General features: G+C 50.3%; 1 protein-coding gene across 5 annotated transcripts in view; it reads right to left on the reverse strand.

Moving 5' to 3' along the window:
• Nucleotides 1-338: 338 nt before the first annotated feature.
• Nucleotides 339-13,563, reverse strand: part of RNF24 (ring finger protein 24) — a 32,305-nt gene continuing 19,080 nt past the window's right edge. For all 5 annotated transcript variants that reach the window (XM_074587246.1, XM_074587243.1, XM_074587244.1 and 2 more), the window contains 4 exons: nt 7,639-7,681; nt 6,604-6,645; nt 3,532-3,611; nt 339-2,136 (listed from right to left, as the gene is read on the reverse strand). In XM_074587246.1, coding sequence (XP_074443347.1) covers nt 1,998-2,136; nt 3,532-3,611; nt 6,604-6,645; nt 7,639-7,681 — 304 coding nt within the window. In that variant the 3' untranslated portion in view covers nt 339-1,997. The remainder of the gene's footprint in view (nt 2,137-3,531; nt 3,612-6,603; nt 6,646-7,638; nt 7,682-13,563) is intronic.

A 13,563-nucleotide genomic window follows, 5' to 3' on the forward strand; every position in this document is an offset into this window, starting at 1 on the left:
CTCAGCTGGGTATTTCCAGGGCGCGCTGGGCAGTGAGCGTGCCCCGACAGGGGAATTTCCCTGAGCCGCCGGCCAGGAGCCAAGCTCCCCTCTGGGGCAGGGAGACATGGACAATAGGACATCCCCCCCCCACCCCAGCCCCAAACCAGACCATTTCCCAGGCTTCCCCCCAAGAAAGGATTGGGGCCACACACGGTACAGCGAGTCTCAGCCCCAGTGGGGACATCCCTGGGGTGACAGACACCTTGCTGAGCAATGAGGGATGCTCCCTTGTTCCCATGGCCGGGGTCTCCCAGGTGCAAACGTCCTCCCCTCCTCCCCCGCAAACACACCCCCACTTCCAAAACCTGCTTTTATTTACATTTCAAGTCAAATCACATGCAAACCGTTGGTTTTTTTTTTTTGTTTCCTCGTTTTTCCTTAAGAATAGTGTGATTAGCAAAAAAGACGCATTATTAGAATTTTAAAATAGCAATTAAATATACAAAAATATAGCTTACAAAAAAAAAAAACAACAACCCAAAACAAAACAGCGAATGTTTTAAAAAATATTCTGCTGCAGAATTCGTAGTGTACAAACACGTCTATGAGGCTCCACGCTCCATAAACAGTCTCGGGAGTCGCAAGGTATTTACAGGAGAGGGGATGACACCCGGAGCCTTCCCTGCCCTGCGCCCCATCCTGTGCCCCGAGGGGGGGCCAGGAAAGCCGCCGCTGTGTAATACTGACACCCCCCCCACCCACGTAAAAGGAAAAAAAAAAAAAACAGGAAGAAGAGTTGCAAAAAGATGGAGGGGGACACCAGGGCCTTTGCGACAGTACCTGAATTTGCCCCATGAGGTTGTCAGAGAAGTGAGGGGGTTGCAGAGCCTCCCTCCTCCACCCCCAGCAGCTTTTGCACTCGATGATGGTTGGGCTTGGGGTGTTTTGGCAAGGCAAAATGCTGCCGGCTCACCTGTCCCTTGCCCAGCAACCCCCCAGGGCCGGGCTGAAAGTGAGGGGATAAACGCAAAGGACAGGATTTTTGCCGGCCCCCCCCAGGCCCCAGCAAGCCTGTGCTGTGGTTTCGAGGAGGTGGCAGCAGCCACCGTCTCTCACCATGGATGGTTTACGCCAGGATTGTGCCCATCAGAGGGACTCATGGCCCCGCTGAGGTAGCCCATCGGGGCAAGGAGGGGGGCAGCCATCCCTGGGGAGGGTGAGTGGGGTAACCAAAGCCCACGAGCCCCCATGCCACTATCACCCTGCCATCTCCCATGGGCGATGTCGGCTTCCCTGCCCTGGTTAGCCCTTTTGGAGGAGCAGCGGGGGCCGAGGAGGCACCCAACCATGGCACAAACCCTGGCATCACTGCACCTGGGGTGCCGAGACCCAGTTTTCTAGGTAGGGATTGTAAAGGCAAAGGTAACCCCACGAAAATAATGGCAAAGAGGAGAAGGGGGCAGGGACCAGCTGTGATGCTCCAGGTCCACCCCCAGCACCCGCATTTTGGGCATTGTTTTCGGTGGTGGCGGAGGGGCCCGGGGGGCATCAGGGTCAGGAAGCGTACCAGGGCGTTTGGAAGGGACATCATGGCCTTGCAGGAGGCTGATGGGCACCGTTGGGTTGCTCGATAACTGCTCCGTCGTGCCCCATGCTGCTTCCCAGTGGACGTGGTGCTGGAGAAGGGATGTGCTGGAAGAAGGATGTCGTGCAGGGCACCCACGGAGGACCCCGCGTCCCCTCCTCGCCCCAGGAGAGGAATCAAGCCCGGACTCGAGTGTGCAACCCTTCATCCCGGCATGGTTCCACGGAGGCAGGATTTTGGGGCGCGAGGCTCTTCTGGTTCGGCCGGCAGGGACGTGGCCCCCTTATAAAGTGCTCTGGGCTCCACGCCCGGCCACCTGCATCCTCCTCTGTCCCTCCGTGCTGGTGCCGAAGTGCTTTGGTTGTCCCCAAGTCCCCCAGGCCAGCGGTAGGGTCCCCCCGGCGGCAGGGCAGTCCCTGGGGCGGTGGAGCTATACGATGTTCTCTGCGCCGGGGAGGGGGCCCTGGGGGGGGCCGGGGTCCTGCTTGCTGTGCAGCTGGGCCAGCTGCAGCACCGGCATGTTGCAGAGCGGGCACACTTTCCGCACCTCCAGCCACTTGATGAGGCACCTGGGGGGGGATACAGAAACAGGGGGGGGTCATTACAGGGGTGCTAGAAAAAAGCCACACATCCCCCCCCCGACTCAGTGCCCTGTGCACAGCTTCAGGGTGGCAGCCAGCCCTGCCCCTGCGTGGTGGGTGACAGGCTGTGGCCTGGGGGCCACACACCAGGTCTGATCCGTTGTCACCCTCCCTAGAGCGCTGATGCTGCCAAATTTTTAATTTGCCATTTAGATGCCTTTACATTTTACTAGGACATTTTTGGAGGTGCATGTGTATATATACATGGGTTTTTGTGTATGTATAATATATTACATATATATAATTTATATGTACTTATAAAATAGATATAAAAATGTATACACATAGAATCATAGAATGGTTTGGGTTGGAAGGGACCTTAAAGATCATCTAGTTCCAACCCCCTGCCAGGGGCAGGGACACCTCCCACTAGACCAGGTTGCTCAAAGCCCCATCCAGCCTGGCCTTGAGCACTTCCAGGGAGGGGGCATCCACAGCTTCCCTGGGCAACCTGTTCCGGTGTCTCACCATCCTCAGAATAAAAAATTTCTTCCTAACATCTCACTTAAATCTCCCCTCTTTCAGTTTAAAACCGTTATCCCTCACCCTATAAAGATCCCTGATAAAGAGTCCCTACACAAAAATATATAAAATACATATATACACAAAAAGGTATACAGGAATATATACATTTTATAAATGTATTTTTTATATTTTATAAATATATAAAATGTATACCTACATCATACATATATAATGTATATCTTTTATACCTACAAAATTCAGTGTTTTTATAACAAAAAAAATTTGTAAAAAAAAAATTAATATTTATGCATTCACATTTTTCACAGAATCTTAAGACTGTCCTGAGTTGGAAAGGACCCATGAGGATCATGGAGGCCAACTTCGGACTCAGCACAGGGCAAGCTACACGTTAAATCCCTTATCCAAGAGCAATGTCCAAATGCGTCTTGAATATCAACAGGCTTCGGGCTGTGACCACTTCCCTGGGGCGCTTGTTCCAGTGGTTCTGCATATATATTTTATAAATATATCTAAATTATGCATATATATGTGTAAATATATATATATATATACACACACACAAATGTACATACACATTTTGGAATAGGTAAAGTCTGTATGTATAAAAAGGGAAGTGGTTTTGCCAGCTCAAGAGTGGACCTTTGCTGCCCCAAATGCTCAAATTCATTTGATAAGGGGCTTTTGCTGCAACTCCCCTCCTTCTCCTGGAATTAGGGTGGGAAGGAACCCTGGGCGAGGAGCAGCGGCACCAGCAGACCTCACGCCAAGAGCCTCCCCGGGGCTCACCGGGCAGGATTCGGGGCAGCCTAGCTTCAGTCTCCCTTTCCCTGCACTTACTTTCTGTGGAAGGCATGTTTACAGGGACAGATCCCCAGCTCATCCTTGGGCTTGAACTCCTCCAAGCAAACAGCGCAGATCTGAAAGACAGGAGAGGCACCGAGAGAAGGCAGTCAGCTGCTGGGAAGCAAAAAAAAAAAAAAAAACACAAACCAACGAAAACACAAACCCCAACCGCCTCCCTCTAAGCGATGCCCCCAGCCAGTTTCCTTCCATCTTCTCCCCAGTGCCTGCCTCGCCCCTGCCTTTGGCTGGGGGGAAAAAAGGGCAATTTGGCTTCTGAAGCCAGCGAGAATACACTAGGAGTGGGGAGAGAAATACCTCCCCGTACCAAAGGGAAAGCAAACTCCTCTTTTGCTATAAACCCTCTGTTTTGACCAAGAAGCTGATTTTTTTTTTTTGACCCTGTGCTGCAGAAGAAACATTTGGGAGGTTTCTGCATCACATAGGGGTGAAACTGCCCCCCTAAAGCCCTCCCAGATTTTGCTGCTCAGGCTTTGGGATCGCAGGCCAAGGCTTGGATCTCCCTTTCCTGGTGGAGGGGTCCTGGAACTTTCCTGGAGCAGCAGCCACAAGGCTGGGATGTGTTTTGACGTGCCAGGAGGCTTTAGGTGCAGGGGGATGGGTCCATGCTGCTGCTTGGTCCCTGGGACCGAGCTGCATCCACAGGGATAATTCTGGAAAGAGGAAAAGGCAAAGATTGCATCTCTGCCCTGGGGATGGGATAGTTGGCGGCTGTTTTCCTGGAGGGCAAGATACCCAGACGAAATCTCCTTCCCCCATGCTGACGGTTTTTCCTGACTCATTTTAGATATTCCTGGGGATTTTGGATGTTCCCAGCTGGTTTTCTCAGCTCCCCTCCCCTGCCTCCCTTGGCCAGGAGTCTCTGTCAGTCCAAAAAAAGGGCCAGCCCTGCTGCCAAAAGCCCTCGGGACAAGGCAGGCGGCTGGCAAGCACCGCAGGAGGCTCCCGGCTTTCCCGGGAATGCGGCGCCCGTCGATACTTTCCAGTCACCCAAAGCTCATTGGAGACTTTTTTATTGGACAAGCAAATGTTGGCGTAGTTGCTCAGGCCAGCCCCCGAGGAATACACACATCTTGAGCCCCATGAAAAGCCTGGGAGAGGTGGCGTGATGGAAAAAAGGGGAAAAACAAATCCAGAAACATGGGGCTGAAGAGCTCGGCAGGGACTTTCCCCTCTGGAAGGCTCCGGGCAAGCCCTGGCAGCCGCTCTGTGATGTTGCAAAATTCCCCCCGTGCTCTGCTTTCCAGAACCGCTTACTGTAAATACCACAATGCAAATGCCCAAAAAGGGATACTTTAGAAGGAGCTGGAGGAAAACCCTTCCAGGCATTCCCAAATCCCAGGGAAGAGCTCAAGCTGTTCTATCCCCTTCCCCACAGACCCCTCGTCCTTCCCAAGAGTTTGGGCTGGGAGAGCTGCGGAGAGCTGGGAACAGAGGTGATGGAGGAAGAGGAGGACAGAGGGTTATTGCGGCTGTTTCTGGCTCTGGCGCAATCCCAAATCCCTCCTGCAACGAGCTTCTCAACCCAGGAAGTGCTTTTAAGTCTGCGTGCCGGCAAAACCCCCCACTAAAAGTCAATTTCATGCGAGCGAATCAGAAATAGGAGCCTCAAGCAGGGACTGCTCCATCCCTTCACTGCTCTCCTGCCCTTGGGATTTAGGCTGCAGGGAGCAGAGGGTGAGGATGAAACGTGGGATGGGTTCTTGTTGCTCAGCTCGGAGAATTAAAAAAAATAAAAGCGGTTTATAAACAAACGGAGCTGGTATTTAACAGACGAGTGGACTCGTGTCCGGGATGCGGGTGGGCATTTTTGTTGTCATGAGGGGAAATAAATCCAGCCTGTGTTTGAAGCAGGGTTCAAGCAGATTCCTGCTCAACTTCAGCATGAAAAATGGTCTGTAAATAGGGACACTCAGCCCCAAAACAGCCTGGAAACCTGTAGAGAACAAGTAATGGGTTTTGAACCTGAAGGGGCAGGTAGGCAGAGGTGGATTAGAGTAACATCGTTACTCTGAGCCATGTTTCAGCCCTCTCTTAACCCGTTAACGCAGAGGGACCCAGCAAGGACCCACTTCTGCGCCCACAACGTGGGGACGGGCCAGGCGCTGGCACAACTCCCTCCACAAAGTTTAAAAGCAAATTTGGCCAGGGTTTTGCTTTTTGGCTGCCGCGGGCTCTGCCGCCCTCCTGAATTCAAAGAGGAAACCTCCGTGTTTTGGGGCCCGGAAAAAGGGGGTTTAATTCTTAACACATCCAAGCAGACACCCCTTTGCCCGCCTCTTCCAGCCAGCTCTTCTCGGAGAAGCACGAGTGTGAGGGGCAGAAGCCTGGGGAGCGTGTTTATCTTTGATTTCAATTAAATCCCAGCAGAGTTTACTCTGCCGGAGTAACGCGGGCAGCGAGATGTGCTGGATATCGTCATGCTCTGATGGTGGCAAGGCTGAGCGGGGCTGGAGGTGACGTAACCGTCAAGGGACACTGTTTCATACACAGCCCAGCCTGCCTCTGCTTCCCCTTTTATCCACAGCTTTTTATCACAGTGATAATAATAATTCAGTAAAAAATAAAAACAATAATGCAGTAAATAATAATACAATAAATAATAAATGCAAAAAATGCTAATGCTAATAATAATAAATAATAATAATGATGGAGTAAAAGCTAAAGGGGACCCACGAGGAGGAGGGAGGTGGTTTAATCCAGACCCCCTTTGCAGATGTGCTTTTACTGGCTGCATTAACGAGCAATTAGACTTTCTGAAAGCGAAAAGCAGTGTCGGGGAGAGACGGAGCTGCCAGTGCAGCTGTTAACCTGCCCAGTCCACATTCCCTGTAATGGGGTAAGAGGCTGCAAAGCAAACCCCGCTGCCGGCAGCAAACGGGCAGCAGTGCCATCATATCCAGCTGTGTGTTTTGCTCCTAAAGGAGTTAAATTTGAGTTTTTGCATCCTCCTACCTGTGCCAGCCTTTGCCTGTCCCCCATCCCATCCCCCCAGCTCAAGGAAGAGGAAGGTGAGGGAATCTTTGCCTCTACCAGGGTTCTACTCACCTCATGTAGGTTCAGCTCCTTCACCTTTTCTTTGAGTATAACCTGTAAGACAGAGGACCCGGGGTGAGGACACAGCTTCTGCCATGAGCACTTGCAGCAAAAATCTCCCTAAGGAGAGATCCCATTCAGAGGCCCAGTAGAACTAGAAACCCCCAATAAACCCAGCACAGACAGGGAACGCATCAGGCCTTCACCCCTGCGCAGGAACAGGAGGAAGGCAGCGCTGGTACAGTTATAACCACTAACAGGATGACCAAATCCACAAGGTCTCCTCCCGAATTTAAACCTCCTGGTCTCCCACACTCTGCAACAAGCTCCTGCATGGATGTCTGCCACTTCATTTTCACTGCGTCCAGGCTAAACACCTGGAGAGAGCTATAAATCCAGGACGACCACCTGTTATCATATCGTATCAGCCAAACTCCACCCAGTTCCCTGCTCAAACAACAGATCAGAAGCAAAAAAGTTACACAAGCCCCAGAAAAAACAGGATGTTGAAGCAGCAACCTGACACCGACCTCTTGGCTATGTTTATTTTAACACGGGCACTGGCACATGCAGAAAACAGCAGGGTTTGCCAAGGTGACATGGAGGTGGTCCCTACGAGAGGTCCCTATGAGAGCCCCATGGCTGCAGGTGGTTTGGAGCAGCCGGGTCCAACCCGGGGAGCAGATCTGGACCCCACAAAACATCATTTGATTGCTGGGGAAGCAATGGCATTACTGCTCACTAGCAGAAAATAAGGTGAGGGTTTGGAGAGGCTGCCCAGTTGAGGTGCTCCAGGGGTGGAGATGTCCCCACTGTTCAGGGAACTCATCTGAAAATGCAGAGACCTGCAGACTAACAGGTGAGAGATGCTCCTGGGGTGCCCAGCTGTCAGAAAAAAAAAATTAAATCAGCAGGGATAGAGGTTTGCCCAGGCATTACAACTTCTCTTTGAAGACCAAAAACCTCCCAAGGAGAACACCACCACTACGGAAACCTGCAGGAGTGGCTACTCTGATGAAGATGACAACTTACTGTGTATCACCTCACCTGTTTGTAGGCGTAAAGCTCTTTGTGTGCTTGATGCCTGAGCCTGCAATCAAAACAGGGAGAAATGTGAATACAGGCCAAAATGCCAGTCTTGCTGTAATACCCCAAACATTTCATTTCCCTCCTTTCTAGATTTAATCTTTTTTTTTTTTTTTTTTTTTTTTTTTTTTTTTTTTAGTTTTTCATTTCAGAAACAAGAATGGCCACACAGAACAACACATTTAAGCAACAGCCAGCTTTCCCTGTAGCTGGGGAGGCAACATCTCCATCCAGAAGCGCATGACTTCCTTCCATTTTCTTCTTTTGACCTCCCTAATTTTCCACACAGACATCACCTGCACTGTTAAGACCAGCAAAAGCTGTCGAGTAAATCAGGAGCTGCCATAAATACCCCCAGTTTCCAACCACTTCTGCTGCCAACAATTTTTAGACTGGATGTGGGACCTTCTTCCAAGCGATGGGTATTCAGACCCAGGGAAAGCTCTGCTCCTGCTCAAGTGAGGATGGGGAAGGAGACCTCCCTGCTCAGAGGTTTCACAGCAAAGCCCCCATCACTTAGGCAACACCGAGTTCCTCAAATACAGCTTTATCTTCAGTTATAATATCAATTGTGCTGCTTCTGCCTCCCAAACTCTCAGAAAGAAGCATTCAAGAAGAGGTCATCCACCTGGTTAAGCAAGTAGAGGATGACTATTTATCCGAAGATGACACTGGAGCAGAAAGCTTTGGAAGAGAAGCAATGGCATGTCTTCCATCTCTCACCTCCTATCACAGGGGGCAATTTAATAACCAGAGAGATAACGAGCTGCCAAAAACCACAGAAAAATGAACCTTTATCTTGTGATTTTGGGTTGTTTTTTTTTTTAATCAGGAGAGCAGATGGGGGTGTGCCACGTTAAAGCACGGGGTGACAAGCCCACACGACGACCCAGGGCACCCCCTGCCCCAGGGAAGGAGCCAGGGCCAGAGCCAACACCATGGTGGAGCAAAATCAGAATTATAAACTGCATAAGCTGCTTCCCCCAACCTACCTTTCGAAGCACTGTGCTCAGCACAATTTTGGGGTTTTTTTGGATTTTTTCCCCAGTAGCCCATTCCTGGATGAAATCAAGTGATGGAGATAGAGGGGATGGAGCTATTCCAAAAACTCCTGCTGCAGTGGGAAGCCCAGCTGGTGGCAGCAGGAATTTGAGACCACAAGCAAAGGGCCAGTCCCATCCCCTCCCTCTCCAGCCTCCCCTCTCCAGGAGGCACAGGTGGGAGCATTTGTCCCCATTACTGGGGACCAAGTGAAACAGCAAACACAAAAGCACATCACATCTCTCCATAGTTTTCAGTTCAAACTATTATTAATAAGACACCTTCCCGCAGCAGAAGAAGCAGCAGCCCATTTTCCACAGCCCCGCAGAGCGCTTGCAGGCACCAGCTGGCCAGAGAAGCTCATTATGCTCCTGCAATAAATCTGTTTTTTAAAAAAATAATGAATATTGCTTCTCATTACAAGACATGGCGTTTAGTGAAATGCTCTGAAAACTCAAGAGGGAAGTCATCAAGGCTAAAGACTTGGCCAAGGACTTTAACAAGATGTCAGAGTACGTCTGCAGGGCTTGAACAGCCATAGGAATATTTTCCCCAGCCAGCCTCAAGTGTGATTTCAGATGGGAAACCCCCTTGCCTGTAATTTCACTTCTCCAAAAATATTCTGGGGGCTGTCTCAAACCCCGTCTGTTTCACCCTGAGCTCACACAGGCTTTCTGATCCCACAAGACTGAAGTGGGTAAGTTACAAAAACAGGATGTAAAACTATATCCCTGTGCTTTTTACTCAAAAACACCACCACCCCCCACACACACACAATGTTGTGGGCCTTAGAAGTTGAGGAACAGGTAAAAATGCACTTTAATGCTGCAGAGAGAGCTTGGAGTTGCAGTAAGTCAGCTCATGAGCCCTGAATTTAGCAGGGAGCCATCCCTCCTCCTCTAATGATGCTGCCTGGCAGGGAACCTGCCTGCAGAATCACGGATAAAATTGCAGCACGCAGGAAGGAGAAGGCTGGGGTCGCATCCCTCCGCCAACAACCCCAAGCAGAAACACGAGGAGAAGATGCATGAACAATAGAGAAAACAGGATGAAACCGGCCTGATCTGCAGGGATCCCGGCGACTGGGAAACCGGTTATGAAACACAGATGGGGCAAAGCAAGATGGGTGGCTGGAGACCGCATACAAGGGGAGAAATTCTTCCAGCATGGGAAAAAGCATCTGTCTTATGGAGCACCAAGCAGCCGCTGAAGCTTTGGCTCTGATGAGCCAAAGCCAACAGAGGGAAGGTGTCACGCAGAACAAGCCCAAGCATCTGCGGACACGGTGGTGGCATCTGGACCAGCGATGGGGAAAAGGTGACCACCTGGCCACGGATCCCTGCAGCTCCGTGCTGCTCGAGGAGCATGGATGCTCAACAGCACGGGTTGGTGCTGAGCTATATGGCGAGACTGCCAAAAAAAAAAAAAAACCTCCCTGAAGGTTATGGGGAACGGCACGAGCACATCTGGTCCCTAAGCATGCGAGCTCCGTCTGCTCCTCTGCGCTTTCCTTTCAAAGCCAGGATCCTGGGCCAGATGGATCCTGGTCGGACTTAGCACAGCTGTCGTAACGAGACCCCGGATCCTGGCAAGCATTATTCCCCGTCAGACACAGGGCTTCATCCATCTCGTGTCAAGAGCTGTGACTCCGGAGGAATTTCTGGCAGATGGCTGATTTAGATAAGGGACCACACAGCGTCTTAAAAGCCAGTGTGTGGCAGGAGACCATACATGCACGCACGCCATCACCCATCTCTGAATTTAATAAATGCTTCTCATGGATTTTGCGATCTCTTCCCAAGCTTTTCACACCTCCCAAAGGAAAGGGAGCACCCCGTTTCTCTGGGTGACTGTGAATCATCTGTAGCAAGTGAATGATTAGGGGAATAAAATGCAAAAGAAACAACTTTTTGTAGGTTTACCTCCAAGATCTGCTTATTATCTTACTTTGGAAGAGAAAGAGTAGAAAGGCACCAGTGCTGGCTCTTCTCACCATCACTGCATTGCTCTGCCCAACCCAGCCGGGCTCCCTGGGGTCTCCAAACCCAATCACTGTGTTTGATCCTGGCAGGTTTGAAGGCAGAAGGAAAGAGCCCTATAAAAAAGGGCTTTTTAAGAACTATGTACTCTGTGCCTCCTGTAGCTACTCTAGTCTGGGCAGAGATGAGCCCCACACAACCCACCGCAAAGCGCGGGTAGAGAGGATGTGGCAGCATCTACCCAGGGCGAGCACGCATGCCATTCAAATGCTCGGAAAGTACAGCGTCACTCCATTCAGCATCCTTCTGAACTGGGTTTTAGGGGACAAAAGGCAAAATGAGGTGACTACTTTCATTAATTCAGCAGAGATCAGACACAAACAGCTGCCTGCAAAATTTAATTTCCTTTTTCTTCCCTTTCTTTTTCCCCCCACTTTTTCCAAGCAGAGGCAGCAGTCGTGAGGGTGGGACCCATGCTTTGTACCAGAGTGGTTTGTAGAGGCAGAAGAGCTCAAGATTTGCCTGGACTGCACACAGATGATGGTGTTGATCTTTGCTTTGCTTTTGTCTCAAAATTCCTATGGGACTCCCTTTTGAGCCAATCCGATTAAAAACATCACTTCTTCCTCCCGTCGGAGCGGAGGAATACAGCACACTCTGTATTGACACAGTTGCAAAGTGCAGCCCACATGCCCTCCTCCCTGGCACATCCTTTATTTAATGCTGTCAGCTCTGCGATTAGGGGTAAATACACCAGATATTGGCTCTTCCACGCTCCGGATGCCTCCCCAGCCGGGGATGCAGAGGAGGGCTGCACGGAATGCTCTGATCTGGAGCAGGTGATGAGAACCAGGGCTCGGAGGACCGTGTCACGAGCTTTGCTTGTTATTTGCCAAATATTTGGAGCTATGTGAGTCATGAGAGAGGAGGGAGAGGGAGAAGATGGGCTGTGTTGCCTCTGCACCTAAGCAGGGCCTGGGGAAAGCCACCAGCCACTGTTACCTGCAAATAACCCCCGTGGGTGCAAGAGGAGCCCTGGAGCTCCTGAGGGGACTGTCCTTGCCCACAACCCTCTGCCCTGGGTTAGTTTCTCTGCGACGACATGGTGTGATCCCTGCTGCATCTGCTTGTTAAATTAACACCTCTCTTTTATACAGCCTCCAGATGCAACTCCGTATTAAAGCCACGCATCTCATTGCAGAAGGGGTCAGGAATGCATGGGGTAATCCAGGAGGTTTTAGCAGCTGGTTCGGGAGGTGGGAAAATTAAATTTAAATTCAATATCTTACTTTGTATACCAAATCCTCCTGCCTCAGGGCTACAGGTATTTGCTTGCTATACAGCCAGGGACCAGCAATGCTTTGGCGTTAAATGGCATGGAAGGGGAGAAACATGGCAAACCCTTCCCAATCATTTGTGATACTCCTTGCTTACAGGCACATGGTCCTTATCCCACTGTCCATCTACAAGGCTTTACAAACCACGATAAAGTTCAACCTTTGCTACCCCACACAAACTGAGATCACACAGCAATTTCAAAGGAGGCGGATGCTCCTGGGGCACATCGGCACAGCTAAAACCCGTGGCACGGTGAAACCCTCCAAAACAGGGGCTGGAGGATTCTTGTTTGGCTCTGTTTTGCCAATAATAGAGCTGGGGGCGGTGGTGTGAAGAGCAATTCATAGAGTCTCTACAGAGTTTAGGGCTATAAAGGGATCATTAGATGATCTAATCCAACCTCCCATCTATCATAGGTCGTTAAATATCACTTTGTTACTCCCGGGAATGGGAGCCAAAACGTCTCATCCAGAAAGGCGCTCTGTCTTGATTTAAAGACATGAAGAGACGAAGGACTTGCCACTTCCCTTGCTGGCTTGTTTCAACGGTTACTCACCCTCTCTCTTACAACATGCCTCCAACTTCTAAATTTAAAGATTTTCTGGCTTGATCTTCCAGACATTACTACTTGTTATTTCTTCTTTGGGGCAGAACACACCCAGCAAGACCCGGTGCCCAGGAAAATACTCTGAAAGTCCAAACACCTCTTCATTTTGCAAGCCAGCCATATAGATTCAAGCTCAATCTGAGCAAAACATGTCCTTGAGCCTTCTGAACACCATTTGTCTACTTTTTTTGCATTCCCTCCCACTGGCCTCTCAGTTAAAATGGGAACACTGGACGCATACACAATATCCCAGCACAGACCTTGTTAACATCAAGCACTGAGATACAAATCACATGGTCAGGAATGACCACTTGATCTGTTTCTGCCACTTCTGTGGAGGTGAACAGACGTGTTGCACCTTCAAACAACTTTTTCTTGTGCATAATTATGGGCAAAAGTGAAGATCTGATGCCCAGGCAGCCCAAATCACCCCTGGATAAGCCTGGGTTTGGGCTCACCTGCAAATTTAACAGGCTTTGATTCATACAGAGTTGAAAATAGGTGTAAATTATCAAATATTTAGAAGGTGATGCTGAAATTTTGCTTCCCTGGTCTACAAAAGCAGGACAAAACATTTTCAACACCCTCTGGATAGAAAGCCAAGTGGGACTGGCTGCTGTGAGCCAGCCAGACGCTGCCTCCGTGGTGCAAGATTACCATGTGTGTGTCTTACAGGCACGAAAGGAGGGGATTCCATAGAGGTACAGCTATCAGGGAGCTGGGGCCATCCAAAAATCCAGAAGGGAGGGAAAGGGGATGGAAAAGCTCTTCTGCAACTTGGCAGGAGAGCTCAGGGTACGCAGGATTTCAGTGGCCACTGCTGGCAGAACAATGCCCTCTGCTCCTGGCCACAGGGAAAGGCACAGCCAGCCCCGCATCCTGGATTATCAGCACAACTTGCCCCCATCACTGCCTTGATTC

The sequence above is a fragment of the Larus michahellis genome, chromosome 5, assembly GCF_964199755.1.
Source record: "Larus michahellis chromosome 5, bLarMic1.1, whole genome shotgun sequence".
In the NCBI taxonomy this organism is placed as follows: Eukaryota; Metazoa; Chordata; class Aves; order Charadriiformes; family Laridae; genus Larus; species Larus michahellis.